This window comes from Pongo pygmaeus, chromosome 1 (assembly GCF_028885625.2).
Source record: "Pongo pygmaeus isolate AG05252 chromosome 1, NHGRI_mPonPyg2-v2.0_pri, whole genome shotgun sequence".
Taxonomy (NCBI): domain Eukaryota; kingdom Metazoa; phylum Chordata; class Mammalia; order Primates; family Hominidae; genus Pongo; species Pongo pygmaeus.
The window spans coordinates 38,035,040-38,053,202 of record NC_072373.2 but is presented as its reverse complement, the minus strand read 5'-3'; the positions used below and the strand labels follow the sequence as shown (position 1 = coordinate 38,053,202).

General features: G+C 40.2%; 2 protein-coding genes across 6 annotated transcripts in view; both read left to right on the top strand.

Annotated features, from left to right (window-relative positions):
- TRAF5 (TNF receptor associated factor 5) overlaps window positions 1–16,696 on the top strand; it is a 48,659-nt gene extending 31,963 nt beyond the window's left edge. For 3 of the 5 annotated variants that reach the window (XM_063672339.1, XM_063672351.1, XM_063672350.1), the window contains 7 exons: window positions 1,223–1,453; window positions 2,082–2,159; window positions 2,468–2,542; window positions 7,126–7,218; window positions 11,186–11,326; window positions 13,046–13,214; window positions 13,867–16,696. In XM_063672339.1, the coding sequence (XP_063528409.1) occupies window positions 1,223–1,453; window positions 2,082–2,159; window positions 2,468–2,542; window positions 7,126–7,218; window positions 11,186–11,326; window positions 13,046–13,214; window positions 13,867–14,441 (1,362 nt within the window). In that variant the 3' untranslated portion in view covers window positions 14,442–16,696. The remainder of the gene's footprint in view (window positions 1–1,222; window positions 1,454–2,081; window positions 2,160–2,467; window positions 2,543–7,125; window positions 7,219–11,185; window positions 11,327–13,045; window positions 13,215–13,866) is intronic. The other 2 variants (XM_054482447.2, XM_054482432.2) reach the window with 2 other exon arrangements.
- Window positions 16,697–16,816: 120 nt separating this feature from the next.
- The window catches only part of LOC129033637 (putative uncharacterized protein encoded by LINC00467 homolog), a 76,143-nt gene continuing 74,796 nt past the window's right edge, over window positions 16,817–18,163 (top strand). Inside the window, exon 1 of the transcript XR_010127757.1 lies at window positions 16,817–17,289. The gene's annotated coding sequence lies outside the window, so the exon portion shown is untranslated. The remainder of the gene's footprint in view (window positions 17,290–18,163) is intronic.

Below are 18,163 nucleotides of genomic sequence, written 5' to 3'. Positions count from 1 at the left end.
AGTGAACGGAGATTGCGCCACTTCACTCCAGTTTGGGTGACAGAGACCCTGTCTCAAAAATAAAATTAGAAAAACTAAAACTAAAATAAAATAGAATGTGAAGAACCTTGGAATGAACACTGTCCATGTAATCATTCTCTAATATTAAATAGTATTAAATAGTATATATAATGTTATATATTATAAATACTATAATATATATTGTTTATAATAGATACATTATTTACATGTCAATAATTAAATGTTTATTTTTAATAATAAATAACAGAATATTTAAAATAACTTTTAAAATAAAATTAGAGAATTTTTAAAATAAAATTAGAGAATATTTAAAATAAAATTTAAATAACTTATTATTTGTGTCACCTAGGCTGGAGTGCAGTGGCACAATCATAGCTCACTGCAGCCTCAAACTTCTGGACTCAACTGATCCTCCCACCTCAGCCTCCTGTGTAGTTGGGACCATAGGTGTACACTGCAACACTTGGCTAATTTAAAAAAAGAAAATTTGTGGAGACAAGGTCTTGGGGTCTCACTTCATTGCCCAGGCTGGACTTGAGTCCTGGCCTTAAGTGATCCTCCCATCTCAGCCTCCCAAAGTTCTGGGATTACGAGCATGAGCCATCACACGTGGCCAATAAAGTATTATTAATGGTTAAAAATATTTCCTGATTTTACCAGTCTGACCATTCCTAGCTTCTCTTGGGCTTGCATACCTATATTTCCTCTGCCTCCTTTTCTTTATCATTTCTGGAATAGCTTACTCTCCCTTCTTTTCATCTTCTTAATCCTTTCCCTTTCTTCCTTGAGTTAGGATATGCCCTTCTCTCCTTTTTTCCTTTTCCTGTGTCCTTTTACCATCTGCTATGCAGAGACCCATACTTGATGCTGGAGGTTGGGATGAAGAGTCCACAAAAGAAATAAAAATGTCCTTGAAGAACTGGTAAATTAAGGAAAATATCCAAGAACTAACCTGAGAATATGAGCACATTATTAGATCATCTAAAACAAACTTGGTGTACTTCTCTCTTCACCTATCTTCCCCTGTCCTCTGAATTTCCCCCAACCAAGACTGGCTTTCCCATCTCTGGTACAAGCAGCCCTCCCCATGCCCTGTCCTCAGCAGAGGCAGTGGGCAGCATCCCCTGAGGGCCTACCCTATGCCTTGCCCTGTGCAAGCCTTTCTGCCCAGCTGCCCACCCTGTTCTCTCTCCCTCCCTAGGCCTTCCAGCTGACCTCCTACCACCCTGGTCAGCAGGTCCCACTGGCCTGTTGTTATCTGTTGCAGGATCACCTTCAGCAGTGCTTATTTCAAGCTGTGCAGTGTTCTAATGAGAAGTGCCGGGAACCAGTCCTACGGAAAGACCTGAAAGAGCATTTGAGTGCATACTGTCAGTTTCGAGAGGAAAAATGCCTTTATTGCAAAAAGGATGTGGTAGTCATCAATCTACAGGTGAAAAACAATACATACAACATTCATCTTTATGGAGCTAAATTATGCCTGAGTGGTCACAGTGAATCAGGTGGAATGCCAGAAGAACATTCCTGCATTTATTTTTGTACAGAATTAGGTCTAAAGAATTTGCTTTTTGGAGAGAAGTTCTGTGAAAAGCTTAAAACCTTCTTGTTGGTAGCACTCTATTCATTTATTATTGGCAAAAATATTATTTGAACACGTGCTGTGTATGTGTAATGAATGCTGGGTGCTGAGTCACAAGGAGGTGACTATAATGTCTACTCTCTGAATTCTGCAGTGTAGCTGGGGAGGCAGGATGCAGGCATAAAAAGAAAGCATGGGTACCTTTTACATGTCCCGAAGGAGCTATGCTGGCAGTTCCCCAATCTACCGTCTTTGAATCCTGTGCTCTATGACTTTCTTTGGGAATAATTGGAAAATTTAATATTTTAATTAAGTTCATTTACACCTAGAAAGTGGACATCTTTAATCGCTTTTTGGAACTAGGCAATAACTTCCCGTAGAGAGTAAGCCACGTGACATATATCCCCAAAGAGACACAGGTGTAATCACTGTGAGGCCATGAAAGACAACCCTTTGTTTTATTGCACTTTCTCTGTTTCAGAATCATGAGGAAAACTTGTGTCCTGAATACCCAGTATTTTGTCCCAACAATTGTGCGAAGATTATTCTAAAAACTGAGGTAACTGAAAATAATCCTCTCTATAGATTTTATGGAAGATAAAGTTTTAGTAATCATTGTGGTCTGTGTTTGATACAGTCCCAAAGATAAGGGCCCAGGGCTTAAATTACACTCATGACCATGATGTATCTGTCTTCTCTTCTCTTTTTCCTGTGAACTCTCTTCAACTTTCATCATAGCTCTTTCTTGCCAGGCCTCTCTCCTCCTCCTGGTCCTTGCCTTCTTCCCAAGCCACTCTTGGCTCCCTGATTGCTGCAGTTGGAGAATAAGTGATGAATTTCTATAGCTTGTGACCATCCATTTCGTAGGTGGATGAACACCTGGCTGTATGTCCTGAAGCTGAGCAAGACTGTCCTTTTAAGCACTATGGCTGTGCTGTAACGGTATGGAATGACTTTTTGTTTCTGCCTATACATTCTACTGTATAATTCACTTGGCAAGTTCAGTTTACTCTCTGTTCCATCAAGGATGGAGAAAGACATACAGTTCTGAGAAATTTAAGGCTAATTATTTTAGAGTTCTCCAGAGAAACAGAACCAATGGGATATATACATATATAGAGAGATTTATTTTAAGAAGTTGGCTCTTGCAGTTGTGGGGGCTAGCAAGTCCTAAATCTGCAGGGCAGCTTGGCAATCTGGAAACTCTGGCTGGAGTTTCTATTCTGCAGTCTTGAGGAGAAGCATTTTTTCTTCAGGAAACCTTAGTGTTTGCTCTGAAGGCCTTCAAACGATTGGATGAGGCCACCACACTATGGAGGGTAATCTGCTTACTTCAAGTCTACACATTGTTTTCATCACATCTGCAAAATACCTTCAGAGCAACATATAGATTTGTTTTGAGCAAACAATTGGGCACCATAGCCTAGCCAGGTTGACACATAAAATTAACCATCACAATAATTATTTCTTTGTTCTTTTTTTTTTTTTTTTTTTTGAGACAGAGTCTTGCTCTTGCTCTGTCACCCAGGCTGGAGTGCAGTGGCGCGATCTCGGCTCACTGCAACCTCTGCATCCCGGGTTCAAGCAATTCTCCTGCCTCGGCCTCCTGAGTAGCTGGGATTTCAGGCACCCGCCATCACGCCTGGCTAATTTTTGTATTTTTACTAGAGACAGGGTTTCACCATGTTGGCCAGGCTGGTCTTGAACTCCAGACCTCGGGCAATCCGCCTGCCTCGGCCTCCCAAATTGCTGGGATTACAGCACCGTGCCTGGCCCACAGTAATTATTTCTAATTCTGATTCCATTGCCTCCACCTGGTTTGGGAACCTTCTGGGGTTATTCCTCTCATGATTACAAATCCTGGTTTTATGGTGATATACCCTTGTATATCACCAAGTATACTGAAACAAAATGGACTTAAAATCGTGTTTTAATATGTATGTTATTACCTCTTAAATGCTTTAAAATAATAATGAATTACACAAAATAAAAATAAAATTTGATTTCTACTTCAGTCTTTTTAATAGATTCCAGATGGAGCAAAGTTTTAGGCATTAAAATATGTCATGCTCTGTATTATTCTGTATTTTCTGTAAATCTAAAATTTTTCCAAAATAAGAAGTTTACTTCAGAAATCATGAAAATACTAGAAGGAAAAATGAGTGAATTTTTTTATTCTTAAAGAGGCTGGTGTGGTGGCTTACGCCTGTAATCCCAGCATTTTGGGAGGCTGAGGTGGGTGGATCATTTGAAGTCAGGAGTTCGAGAGCAGCCTGGCCAACATGGTGAAACCCCGCCTCTACTAAAAATACAAAAGTTAGCTGGGTGTGGTGGTGCACGCCTGTAATCCCAGCTACTCGGGAGGCTGAGGTATGAGAATCGCTTGAACTCAGGAGGCTGAGGTTGCAATGAGCCGAGGTCGCGCCACTGCACTCCAGCCTGGGCAATAGAGTGAGACTGTCTCAAAACAAACAAACAAAACCACCACCCCCCCCAACAACAACAAAAGCCCTTTCTTGAATGACTAACAGAAAGCCAGAAGCCATAATTTTGATAAACTTATAAATATTTAAAACTTCTATATGATTTTAAAAAATACCATAAATAAAGTCAAATAGCAAACAGTGAACTGGAGGGAAAAGTTTGCAACATATGATCAGACAAAAAAAAAGGGGGGGCTATTTTCCTTAATATACAAAGAAACCTTACATGTTAATAACCTACTCAACTTAATGGAAAAATAGGCAAAGAAATATAGTATATGGGCAGTTCCAGAAAAAAATTCATTTGGCTGATAAATGTAAGAAAAGATGCTCAGTTTCACTCCTAAATAAATATACATTATAACAAGAAATATAATTTTACCTAATATCATCAAATTGACAAAGATTAAAACATCTTATGATATCTCACTTTTTTTAGGGCAATTTGGTTATACCTATGAAAATAAAAAATGAATCCACACATTGACCCTGCATTTCTGCTAGGATTTATGTTACAGATATCCTTTCTTAAGTTATACAGTGATTACACATACACAAACACACACAAAGATGTTTATCCTACTACTGTTGGTATAGCAAAAAAACCCCACAACCCAAAGCTGAAAACAACCTGTAAGTCTATCATTAAAACACCAACTACATAATTATGTATTCATATTTTAGAATACTATGTAGCTGATAAAAATAATGAGATATATGTAAAAAATTAAATATGGTATGTTCTCATTTGTGTTAAAAATATGTGTATATCCTTACTGACTCTGGTAAGACTAGGAAACTGGGTGTGGAGATGGACAGAAGAGGCCTTTTACTTTTTATTCTTCATCTTATGTTGTTTGACATAAGCACATATTTCTTTTATTTTAAAAACCATTTGAAAAAATGTATATTCTGAGAAGGATTAAAAAAAAAATCAGTGAAGAGTCTATAAATTTGTCACATATCAAACCAGAGGTTGTCTTGGCTGCAAAAAGGATAGGGTTTACCTTTTTTGTGCATGAGCACAATTGTCCAGCTTGGGCAACATGTTGAAACCCTGTCTCTACCAAAAAGTACAAAAATTAGCCAGGTGTGGTGGTGCACCCTGTAGTCCCAGCTCCTTGGGAGGCTGAGGTGGGAGAATCCCTTGAGCCAGGGAGGCAGAGATTGCAGTGAGCCAAGGTCATGCCATTGTACTCCAGCCTGGGCAACAGAGTGAGACCCTGTCTCAAAAAAAAAAAAAAAGCAGAATTGCTTTCTAGCTCTTAAAATGATCTTTACAGTCAGGCCCAAATCTCCAATTGGTTTGTATTCTAGAACTTGCCTCAGCACCAGAGCTTGGGATGGCTGGGGGAGTTATTCTCCGGAACCTTATTTAGAACAGCCTGTCACCAAAAAAGCCAACCCTAACCCAAATGGAAATTGATGACAAATATTTAGTTAGACTGCATGGATCACCTTGAACACCTAACAAGCATTTGCTTTTACTAGTAATATAGGCAGTCTGCAAAAAAAAAAATTTTAATGATTAGGGAAAAAGCAACCATTTCTTCTTGCAAATGTATTCTATGGTTTTGAGGGCAACAAATTTGTATGGGCTGAAATTAAAATCAGGTGGCATTCCTCCTGCCCATGGCAGCCAGTCCATGATTGGAGGCAGCATGGAAATGTGCTTGACAGGAGGAAGAACTAGCGTTGACTTAAAACTGATTTGAAGAGGCCAGGTGCGGTGGCTCATGCCTGTAATCCCAGCACTTTGGGAGGCCAAGGCGGGCAGATCATGAGGTCAGGAGTTCAAGACCAGCCTGAGTGATATGGTGAAACCCCATCTCTACTAAAAATACAAAAGTTAGCCGGGTATGGTGGCATGTGCCTGTAATCCCCAGCTACTCGGGAAGCTGAGGCAGGAGAATCGCTTGAACCCAGGAGGCAGAGGCTGCAGTGAGCCAAGATTGAGCCACCATACTCCAGCCTGGGCGACAGAGCGAGACTCCATCTCAAAAAACAAACAAATAAACAAAACTGATTTGAAGATAACCCATGAAGGAGATAGGTTTTATATGGGAATAGTTGAGAGATGATAATAACTACGCTTAACCCACAGTCATATACTCTCAGGGCAAGGAAGAAAATCAGCGCTGAGAATTTTGATATTGGTTTGATTCTCTGTCGCATGGATATTGTAGAATCCTAAAGCTGGGGCCAGGTATGGTGGCTCACACCTGTAATCCCAGCACTTTGGGAGGCCAAGGCAGGCAGATCACTTGAGGCCAGGAGTTTGAGACCACCCTGGCCAACATGGTGAAACTCTGTCTCTACTAAAAATACAAAAATTAGCTTCTCTGTCTCATGGGTATCATAGAATCCTAAAGCTGGGGACAGGTGTGATGGCTCACACCTGTAATCCCAGCACTTTGGGAGGCCAAGGCAGGCAGATCACTTGAGGCCAGGAGTTCGAGACCACCCTGGCCAACATGGTGAAACTCCATCTCTACTAAAAATACAAAAATTAGCTTCTCTGTCTCATGGGTATCGTAGAATCCTAAAGCTGGGGACAGGTGGGATGGCTCACACCTGTAATCCCAGCACTTTGGGAGGTCAAGGCAGGCAGATCACTTGAGGCCAGGAGTTCAAGACCACCCTGGCCAACATGGTGAAACTCCATCTCTACTAAAAATACAAAAATTAGCTGGGTGTGATGGCGCACACCTGTAATCCCAGCTACTCGGGAGGCTGGGGCACAAGAATCGCTTGAACCCAAGAGGCAGAAGCTGCAGTGAGCCAAGATCACGCCACTGCACTCCAGCCTGGGCGACAGAGCAGGCTGTCTCAAAAAACAAACAAACAAAAAACACGAATCCTAAAGCTGGAAAAGGGACCCACTGGAGTCATTTTTCCTGCAACCCACCTACAGACTGGTGCGTGTTTAAACTATTAAAGTAAGCAAAGTTGTTAAGATTCTATTTTAGCAGAATATCCTACCACCTCTTTCATTTTTGGAGCCTCTCAGCAACCTGACTTATTTTTCTCTTCATATTGAAGGATAAACGGAGGAACCTGCAGGAACATGAGCGTTCAGCTTTACGGGAGCACATGCGTTTGGTTTTGGAAAAGAATGTCCAATTAGAAGAACAGGTAAATCTTCAAAGGTTCAAATAAAAAGTGAGGTAACAGAATTGCTGGGATTTACCTGCTCTATGCTTGTACTTTTCTATTCTCCTCTATTTTAGTATAAGTCAATTGGACGTAGATGTTTTTCTATTAAGTGGCCAAACAGGCTCAGAGGATTATAGAACATTAGAATTGTAAGGTGCCTTTAGGATCCTTGGGTCCATCCCCCTCATTCAACAGATGAAATAACTGAACTCTGAGAAATTTTTATGTGTTTTAATCGTAAGTAGCAGAATTCAATCTCAAAACCCATGTCCTCTGATTCTGAGTCCAGTACTCCCCATGGTATACCACAGCTGCCTCTCAATAGCCTGTCTACACACCTTTTGATTAATACCTGGCACTTAGCAATTTGATGTTTCAGTTAAATTAATATTACTGTGAAACAACAGTTGACTATCTATTCTAAGCACTATGGGTTTTATAAATTTTGTGGTAAGTCTAAACTCCTGCCTTTGGGAAGCTTTGCAACCTGATAAATGCATTCATACACACTTATTTCACCGAGTTGTGATTATCAAGTGAAATTTATGCAAATGACTTCCATAGTGCCTGTGGCACTCATATTAACCTCAATAAATGCTGATTCTATTAAGCAATTTTTAGGAAAGTTAATTATTTTGTTAGAACATCTCAGAAAATCAGACTTTTCAAGCCCAGGTAGGGAAGAAAACCATCCATTTTCAGAAAAGGAGGCTGATGTTTACTACTGCAGATGATTTTTTGATGTCTGATTTTCTATTAAAGTAGGTGTATGAGTTCCAGGGTCGGATCCTGGAGAAAATTAGGAAGACTGATTAAACAGTAACTTTGGTAGAAGGCATGCTGCCTAGTAACTGTTCCCAAGTTTTTTCTGTATCAGTTGCCTCATTCATCCATCTTTTCATTCAAGAAACACCTACTATATGTCAGGTACAATGTTTGCTGCTAGGGACACTGAGCCAAGGAAGACGTAGCCTCTACCCTTGAAGAACTAACATAAATGTAAACAGGTAAGTTGTCATGCCTTGTAGGACATGCTATAACTCAGTCTGGGGTACAGAGACTGCAGCAGTTTATTCTAGGGGAGTTGGGGAAGACTTTCAAGGTAAGACATCCAAGTTGCCTCTTGAAGGAGGAAAGATTCATCAGTTAAAATGTTGTGGAAGAAGGACATCCAAAAGGGAGAGCTTGCACCGAAGCAGGGAGGCATAAGAAATGCTGATGAGTCAAGGAAATGGGGTTTTAGGATGAATGGACTTCTGAGTATGAGATAGAGAAAAGCTGGAGACTGGTGTGTTGGATCCAGATTGCAGTGGCCTTCCGTGTAGCCTAAGAAGTTTTGAACACTGTGCATTCAATTATTTTTTCATTCATTCCTACTCTGCCTTGTTTCAGAAAGGTTTTAAGGGCCAGAAGTTTGAACTAATGTTTTTTTTCAATAATAGGGAGCTAATGGAGGTTTCCTAATTGGAAAACACTTGGTCAGCTAATTGTTTGTTTGTTTGTTGAGATAGGGTCTGGCCCTGTCACCCAGGCTGGAGTACACTGGTGCGATCTGGAATCTCTGCAATCTCTGCCTCCCAGGCTCAAGAGATCCTCCTACCTCAGCCTCTTGGGTAGCCAGGACTATAGGTGTGCATCACCACACCCGGCTAATTTTTGTATTTTTTTTGTAGAAACTGTTTTGCCATGTTGCCCAGGCTTGTCTCATGAGCTCAAGCCATCTGCCTGCCTCAGCCACCCAAAGTGGTTTGTTTGTTTTTCTTTTTTAAAGCAAGGCAGTTGGTAATAGCATGGCAATTGATAAGAGTGAAGGCTCTGCAGCCAGAATGCCTAGGTTTGCAGCCAGGCTGCACACTAGCCATATGAGTTTGGACAAACTACTTCATTTCTGTCACCCCCAGTTTCCTCATTTGTAAATGGGGTTGTGGTGATGGTAAAAAGGGATAATATAGTTAAGCTAGTAGTACAATGCCTAACACATAATAAGTACTTCGATAGTAGGTGGAAGCAAGATGCTGGAGGTGGTGGTGGTGATGGTGAAGGCTCAACCAAGGCCATATCAGTGGGCTGGAAAGAGAGAGAGTATCAAGAGACCTTCTGAGGTTGTAAATGACATGTAGTTAGCTGAGTAGGGAGGGGACATGGTAATGATAATAACCAAGATGGGCACTACAAAACTGGAGCAGGTTAGAGGTGAGGGTGCAGAGAGAGACAAGGAGTTTGCTTTTGGTCAGGCAGGTAGGTGGAAATCAGCGCTAGAGGTCTAAATAAAGGATTCCAGGGCCAGAGATCAAATGATTGTCTCAGCCATTTGTGCATTCATTCATAAAATATGTATCAAATGCCGTCTCTGTGCCAGGCACTGTGCTAGGCTCTAAGGATAAAGAAATAGATGTAGTCTCAAGAAACAATTTAGTGGAGAAGAAGACCAAAACAACAACAAAAAGCAAGTTATAAGCATGATAATGATAATTTATACACTAGAATATGGACAGGGTATCATGGAACTTGAGAGGTGGTCTCGGTGGGTGGTGCAAGTAAGGAAATATTTCCAAGAGGATGTACCCATGAGTGGAGGCTTAAAAAGTGGTAGTTTTTAGATGAAGAGAGAGGTGTCTGAGAGAGCAGGGCCTGACAGGAAATAGGAGTTGTGTGGTCTTGCTGGGCAGGACTCATGTGGAATGTGAACGGTTTTGAGGCTGAAAGTGTAGCCAGGGGCAGGTCACGTAGGGCCCAGTGTCACCTGTAAAAGCAAGCCACTAGAAATGCTTATGCAGGGAAGGCTCAAGACCAGATTTTTCTCTTAATATTATTCTGGTCACAGTAAAGAGTACAAATTGAAGGAGAACAAGACTAAAGCCAGGGAGAGCATTCATGCTGTTCATTCATTTAACAAATATTTATTAAGCACCTGCTGGTACCAGGCACCAGTCCAACTGCTGGGGTCATAGTGGACTGTGAGGTTCATGGCAGTTCCAGCTCCCATGGAACTTATGTTCTGGTGTGTGCTGGGGGTAGAATGGGTAGAGCAGGACCAGTCAGAAAGCTGCTGTTGCAGCCCAAGGGAGAAATAATGAAGACTGAAACTAGTGCTGAAATGAGAAATGGATTTAAGTCTTTTTGTTTCTATTGTCATGTTAAAAGTTAAAATTGGCAACTGTTGCAGATTGAATGGATATGGGAATAAGAGAAGAGCTGTCTAGGATCAGCTTTAGGTATCTAACTGTTTCCTTCAAGTAGATTATAAAATCTGTCAATACGCTACCCACGCATTTTGCCTATCACTTGCTGGCTTGTATGCTGGAAGGGTTACTTAAACTCTGTACCTCTGTTTCCTCATCTGAAAAATGAGTCTAATATTCGTGCAACTCATAGGGTTCTTTGAGGCATACAAGAGCTAATGAATATAAGGGTATGATAGACACTCAGCAAGTTTTGCCATTATTACTATTGATACTGTGCATGTAACATTTAATGTGGTATGGTGATCAGTACTCTTTGGTGGTAGTTTTGTTTTAAGAGACAAGGTGTCACTGTGTTGCCCAGGCTAGTCTCAATCTCCTCGACTCAAGTGATCCTCCCCATCAGCCTCCCAGGTACCTGGGATTACAGGTGCCTGGCTTCTGTGGTTGCTTAATAAGTCCATGTTGAATGAATGAAGAGAACCAGTTCAGTAAATTCAGTCAGGTGATGTCTGTCATTAGATGAACCATCGTTGTAGGTTAGGTATAGAAAAGGCTGATGAGAAATTCTGTAGATGTGGCTTTTTGGAACCACCTGTAAATATCTTCCTATAATTATGTAGGAAGCTACCTGTAAATATTTTCCTAGAAATAAATATGTGTATTTTTTCCTAGAAATACTTTCTTAGCTGCAAGTACGATTTTAACTATATGCATGCAGTTATATTCAGTGACTTTATTTTTCCTCACGTTCCTGTTATTAGATTTCTGACTTACACAAGAGCCTAGAACAGAAAGAAAGTAAAATCCAGCAGCTAGCAGAAACTATAAAGAAACTTGAAAAGGAGTTCAAGCAGTTTGCACAGTTGTTTGGCAAAAATGGAAGCTTCCTCCCAAACATCCAGGTAAGAAATGGCCTTTCCGTTGAAAGCCAAGATTTGGCTTTCAATTGCAGTGAGAGTTTTTGTTTTAACTTTTTAAATATAAATAATTTAAAATATACAGAAAAGCTATAAGAATAAGATGGTGCAAAGAATACTTGTGTAACCTCCACCCAGACTCCCTCATGGTCAACATTTTGTCCCGTTGCTTCATCATTCATACTCCCCTCCACTGCTCCTCCCCTGATGTGTGTGTGTGTGTGCGTGTGCACGTGTGTGCACGTGCTCTCTCTAAACCATTTGCGAGTATGCTGCATATATTATGGCCCTTTACCTGTACATATTAATACTTCAGTATGTATTTCCTAAGAATAAAGATCTTCTTTTACACAACCCCAGTACGTTTAGCAATATCGGTAACTTTAACATTGATACAATGCTTCCATATAATTTATAGCAATTAGGGTTTTAATTAATGTTGGGCCAGTATTAATCACTTGATTGCAGATTCATTGAGAGCATCTGTAGTTCTGCATTTTGTAGTCAACAAGTGAAACTATTAATTCCCTTGGGAAGGAAATGCTTTAAACATCACTAAAATATAGCAAAAATAATACTTAGTAACTTATGAACATTAAATAACCATAAATGAATTCTGATGAATAATGTCTTTATCATGATTATAAAATTTATAGTGAAAAAGATTTCAAGACATGTGCTGTAGGCAATATATTTGAAATTTAAGTTATCCCAGAAAATCTAGGCCCTATAATTGCCATACTTGGCCAGCACATTATACATTAAACACACACACACACACACACACACACACACACACACACACACACACACACCCCTCATATACATACAACATATATGTATGTGAAATATATATAAAGTATATATGCATATGTGTATACACATTAATATGCACAGATGCTCCTTGACTTACAATGGAGTTATGTCCTGATAAACCCATTACATTAAAAATATCGTAAGTCAAAAATGTGTTTGATACACCTAACCTATTAAACATCATAGCTTAGCCTAGCATACCTTAAACATGCTCAGAACACTTACATTAGCCTACAGTTGGGCAGTCATCTAACACAAAGCCTATTTTATAATAAAGTATTGAATTCCTCATGTAATTTATCAAATACTGAAAGTGAAAAACAAAATGGGTACTTTGAGTAGCCATACCTTATGTTGTACACACATAGGGAAAGTGAGTAGTAGTTTTATTTAGTCTCTTCCACCTGAGAGAGCAGTCAAAAGTTTAGGCCGTACTCAGGGCCTTCTGTACTACCTGTAGAGCTCAGGCCAGAACAGGTGGGCCTATTCCATCTCATTCTCCACCTTCTAGCAGAGCAGGAGTGAATCAGGAGATTGGCTTCTAAGAAGAGAAAGACGTGATAGGGCAAGAGGAGAGACAACATGAAAATAAATATATAAAGATGGGTTGGAGAACCAAGCAGAGGGAAACAGAGGGAGGATAAAAATTAGATAAAGAAAAGTTCAAACATTTAGAACAGGAGCTGTGGTAGGAGAGGAGGAGGAGGAAGATAATTAGGTGGCTCATCTCTCTGTGATCCTCATTGAATTTTATTTTCTGGGCTTGTATTTTTCATTCTGTTAATTGATTAAATGTGATATGTTTGAATTGAAAAAAATTTTAATCTCAATGAATTGCTAAAATATTCACTAATTTTTTAAACATGATTATCCATTTTGTAATGAAAGGTTTTTGCCAGTCACATTGACAAGTCAGCTTGGCTAGAAGCTCAAGTGCATCAATTATTACAAATGGTTAACCAGCAACAAAATAAATTTGACCTGAGGCCTTTGATGGAAGCAGTTGATACAGTGAAACAGAAAATTACCCTGCTAGAAAACAATGATCAAAGATTAGGTATGTCTGATATTTTATTTCTCTTTTGGTGACTCATTTGTCTGCATGTGTTCATGAAACAACCAAACACCTGGCCAAATAGAGAGTCATATCTGTCCAGGATAAACAATGGCTGAATCTGCTATTTGTGAAAGAGAATGGTAAGATTCTGGCCACTCAGGTAAAAATGAGGGAGGCCCACAAGTGGGGTTGGGGGACTGGGCTGGGAAATTCCAAGACTGGAAACAGGCCAGCAGATTCCAAGAACAGGGACTGATGACTTTAAAGAAGAATGGAAAATAATGAGAAGCCTCAGGGAGAGATGTGGTGGGATCATTGTTTTAGTTATGGAAAAATATTAAAGGGTTTGGCTATTTAAAAGCATTCTAGTTAGAAAAGTGTGGGGCTCAGCATGCTGATTCACACTAGTTGAATGCTCAGTGTGTCTTCTCTACACTTCAGTGAGTTTAAGAGTACACATCCAGGTCTCCTTGGAGGCAGTGTGCCAAGACATAATATTCCCTGAGTTAATATTATTACAACAAATGAATTCGGCTCATCTTTAGGATGTCAGAATTTTGTTGATTCTTTTTCAGGTAACAAAATTCCACTGGGAAAATTTTAAAGATAACTTTTAGGCCTATGGAATCTTTTTTTTTTTTCTTATTTGCAGCTGTTTTAGAAGAGGAAACTAACAAACATGATACCCACATTAATATTCATAAAGCACAGCTGAGTAAAAATGAAGAGCGATTTAAACTGCTGGAGGGTACTTGCTATAATGGAAAGCTCATTTGGAAGGTGACAGATTACAAGATGAAGAAGAGAGAGGCGGTGGATGGGCACACAGTGTCCATCTTCAGCCAGTCCTTCTACACCAGCCGCTGTGGCTACCGGCTCTGTGCTAGAGCATACCTGAATGGGGATGGGTCTGGGAAGGGGACACACCTGTCCCTATACTTTGTGGTCATGCGAGGAGAGTTTGACTCACTGTTGCAGTGGCCATTCAGGCAGAGGGTGACCCTGATGCTTCTGGACCAGAGTGGCAAAAAGAACATTATGGAGACCTTCAAGCCTGACCCCAATAGCAGCAGCTTTAAAAGACCTGATGGGGAGATGAACATTGCATCTGGCTGTCCCCGCTTTGTGGCTCATTCTGTTTTGGAGAATGCCAAGAACGCCTACCTTAAAGATGACACTCTGTTCTTGAAAGTGGCCGTGGACTTAACTGACCTGGAGGATCTCTAGTCACTGTTATGGGGTGATAAGAGGACTTCTTGGGGCCAGAACTGTGGACGAGAGCACATTTGATTATCATATTGACCTGGATTTAGACTCAAAGCACATTTGTATTTGCCTTTTTCCTTAACGTTTGAAGTCAGTTTAAAACTTCTGAAGTGCTGTCTTTTTACATTTTACTCTGTCCCAGTTTGAAACTTAAAACTCTTAGAATATTCTCTTATTATTTATATTTTTATATTTCTTGAAAGATGGTAAGTTTCTTGAAGTTTCCGGGGTGTTTCTCTTTTACTGGTGCTTAGCGCAGTGTCTTGGGCACTCTAAATATTGAATGTTATGGAGGACACAGAGGTAGCAGAATTCCCAGTTGAAAATGTTTTCATATTTTATTGTTTGGCCTATTGATTCTAGACCTGGCCTGAAGTCTGCAAAAGCCATCTTTATAAGGTAGGCTGTTCCAGTTAAGTAGTGGGTGATGTAGTTACAAAGATAATATGCTCAGTTTGGACCTTTTTTTCAGTTAAATGCTAAATATGTGAAAATTGCTATACCTCTAAGTATTTTCATGAAATTCACCAGCAGTTTGCAAGCACAGTTTTGCAAGGCTGCACAAGAACTGGTGAATGGGGTAAGCATTTTCATTCTTCCTGCTGAAGTAACGCAGAAAGTACTGCATAGTATATAAGATATAGCCAGCTAGCTAAAGTTCAGATTTCATTAGGTTCAACCCTATGAAAAAAACTATTTTCATAGGTCAAAAATTGTAAAAAAAAAATTAGCAGTTTCATAAGATTCAACCAAATAAGTATATATATACACACACACATACATATACACCTATATATGTGTGTATACAAACAGTTTGAATGTATTTTGGTAACAGTAATAAATCAATGTGAGGATGGATAGGATTTAGTATATGATAGAGAAAATGTCATAAATGGATAAAAGGAATTTACAACTTGAGGAGAAAACCTTTACAATTTCCTATGGGTGTCAGAAGTACTCTCAGCAAAAACTGATAGCTAAAACAGTATCTACTATTCTCTGATAACTTTTTTTTTGAGACAGAGTTTCGTTGTCACCCAGGCTGGAGTGCAGTGGCGTGATCTCAGCTCACTGCAACCTCCGCCTCCCGAGTTCAAGTGATTCTCCTGCCTCAGCCTCCTAAGTAGCTGGGATTACAGGCGCCCATCACCACACCCGGCTAATTTTTGTATTTTTAGTAGAGACGGAGTTTTGCCATGTTGGCCAAGCTGGTCTCAAACTCCTGACCTCAAGTGATCTGCCCGCCTCTGTCTCCCAAAGTGCTGAGATTACAGGCGTGACCCACCGCGTGAAGCCTCTGACAACTATTGAATTTGTAAGCTGCTATGCAAATAGGCATTTATATAAACTTGTAGTGTTTCTTGTCAGAATTCTGAGTACTTTGTGAAGAACAGAAATGATCATGTTCTTATGCATCTATCTGTATGGGTCTGAAGGTGTATATACAAATTGAGATGAGTCCTTATGACTCTTGATAAGCCTGAGTTTAACAACAACAACAAAAATGCCAAGTTGTCCTGAGCCCTTCTGCATTGTTATGCCACTTCCCTACTGCTCATATGCACGCTGGCTCCCCTGGGCACGCAAGGATGAGTATGGGCCACGGGCCCCTGTAGAGCTGCTTACCTGGTGGTGACCATGCACCTTACAATTTCTGAACAGTTAACCCTATAGAAGCATGCTTTATATGAGTGTCTTCTGGGAAGAGGAACCTTCTTAATCTCTTCTGTGGGATTTTCAAAATGCTAAAGACTCACACTGCAGCAATCATCCCAGATGATTAAATTCAAAGAAATAGGTTCACAACAGGAATATACTGAAGAACTAGAGTGTCGCTGCTGGTGAACTGTGGCACAGTTGCTCAACACATCACCTCGGGCAAATTCAGGAAGCATTTCTTTAGCCCACAAGGCCAGACCCAGGTGCTCTGTGTGTTTGTTTTTAATGTTCTTCATCATATCCAAGTTCACTCTGTCTTCCTGAGCAGTGGAAGATCATATTGCTGTAACTTCTTTTAAGTAGTTGATGTGGAAAACATTTTAAAGTGAATTTGTCAAAATGCTGGTTTTGTGTTTTATCCAACTTTTGTGCATATATATAAAGTATGTCATGGCATTGTTTGCTTAGAAGTTCAGAGTTCCTTCATCATCGAAATAGTGATTAAGTGATCCCAGAACAAGGAATTCTAGAGTAAAAAGCACCTCTTTTTCACAAAACAAGAGTTGTGATTTTTGTTTTAAACAAGGTGGATCCATGTAAACTATTTTTCCTTTTTTTATGAACAGGACAGTAATTTTTCTTCTGTATCAATAAGATTTAAATTTTTATTTCCATTTTGGGTTAATTTTGGTTCCTGATGAAAAGATAACAATACAGTAAGCATAAAGGGGAAGTTAATATCCTTGAGAAAGTTACAGAATGATTACAGTGGGGGGTGTGTGTGTTAATAATGCTTATTAACAAGTCTGAAATCTGACCCCTGATTTCCACATTTGGTATTTTCAGAGAAAACAAGAGATAGTCACAGCCAGGATCAATTCACAGTGCCAGTCCTGAATACAATAGAACAGTGAGGTACAAACCCTTTGTGTGGTCCCTGGATAATCAGTCCACACTACTGATTACCTCTTTTCTCTTAGAAAGAAGTTGGAGACATACGTCTCAATCTTATATAAGAATTCTGAGCTGGAGATAAAGGTTTGATGGAGGCACAGTAGGGGTCCCAGGTGGTGAAATCACACAGGAATAATACATTCTATGGGAAGAGGAAGAAGAGCCTGTAAAGCATTTGGAGAAGGAATGATCAGAGGTAAGAGAAACACCAAGGAAGGTGGGAAGAGAAAAGAATGTCAACAGGGCCAAATGCCAGCCTGGGAACAGCAGCTACTCCCAGAGCACTCCCACAGCCCTTCTGAACTCACTGTCACCCCCATGCTGCTCTCTCCTCAAGTCTGTATCTCTGACCCGGGCCTTTGCCATAGGCTGATCTGAGTACCTGCTGAACATCTAAATTCAGGAATCCCAAAGGGACTTTAAGGACCACTTCACCATACAGAACTGGAAATCTTCCCACCCTCCCCACTACTGCCAACCTATTACTCCTCAGTTTTTTCTACCTAAATGACATCATTGTCCAAGCCAAAAGTTTGGACACTATTCTAGATTCCTCCCTCATCTTCCCTATCCAGTAACCCACCCTGCACTGCCAATTTGATCTCCAAATAATTTCTTTAAAAGTATTCCTACTACTTACCCCTCCTCAGTACTACTGTCCTGTTTCAGGCCTACATTATTTTTTAACTTACAACTATTCTTCCTATTTTTAGTTGTGCCTCTTTGAAATCCAGCCTCTACAGTGTCACCTGATGATCTGTCTCAAATGAAAATCTGAATATGACTCCCACCCCACCCACACTGTGGCTTCATAGCCCATAGGAAAAAGCCCAGCCTCATGGAGTGTCATACAAGGCCCTTCATGCCACTCGTACCCTTCCAGCCTCACCTCCTGACATTTCGACTTTGCATTTAGCAACACCACCCCAAGCTATCTGATATTTGTCTGAGCTTGTGCTATATGTCTATCTGGAATACTCTTTTTTTTTTGAGATAGGGTCTTACTCTGTCACCCATGCTACAGTCCAGTGGCACAATTACAGCTCACTGCAACCTTGACCTCCCTAGGT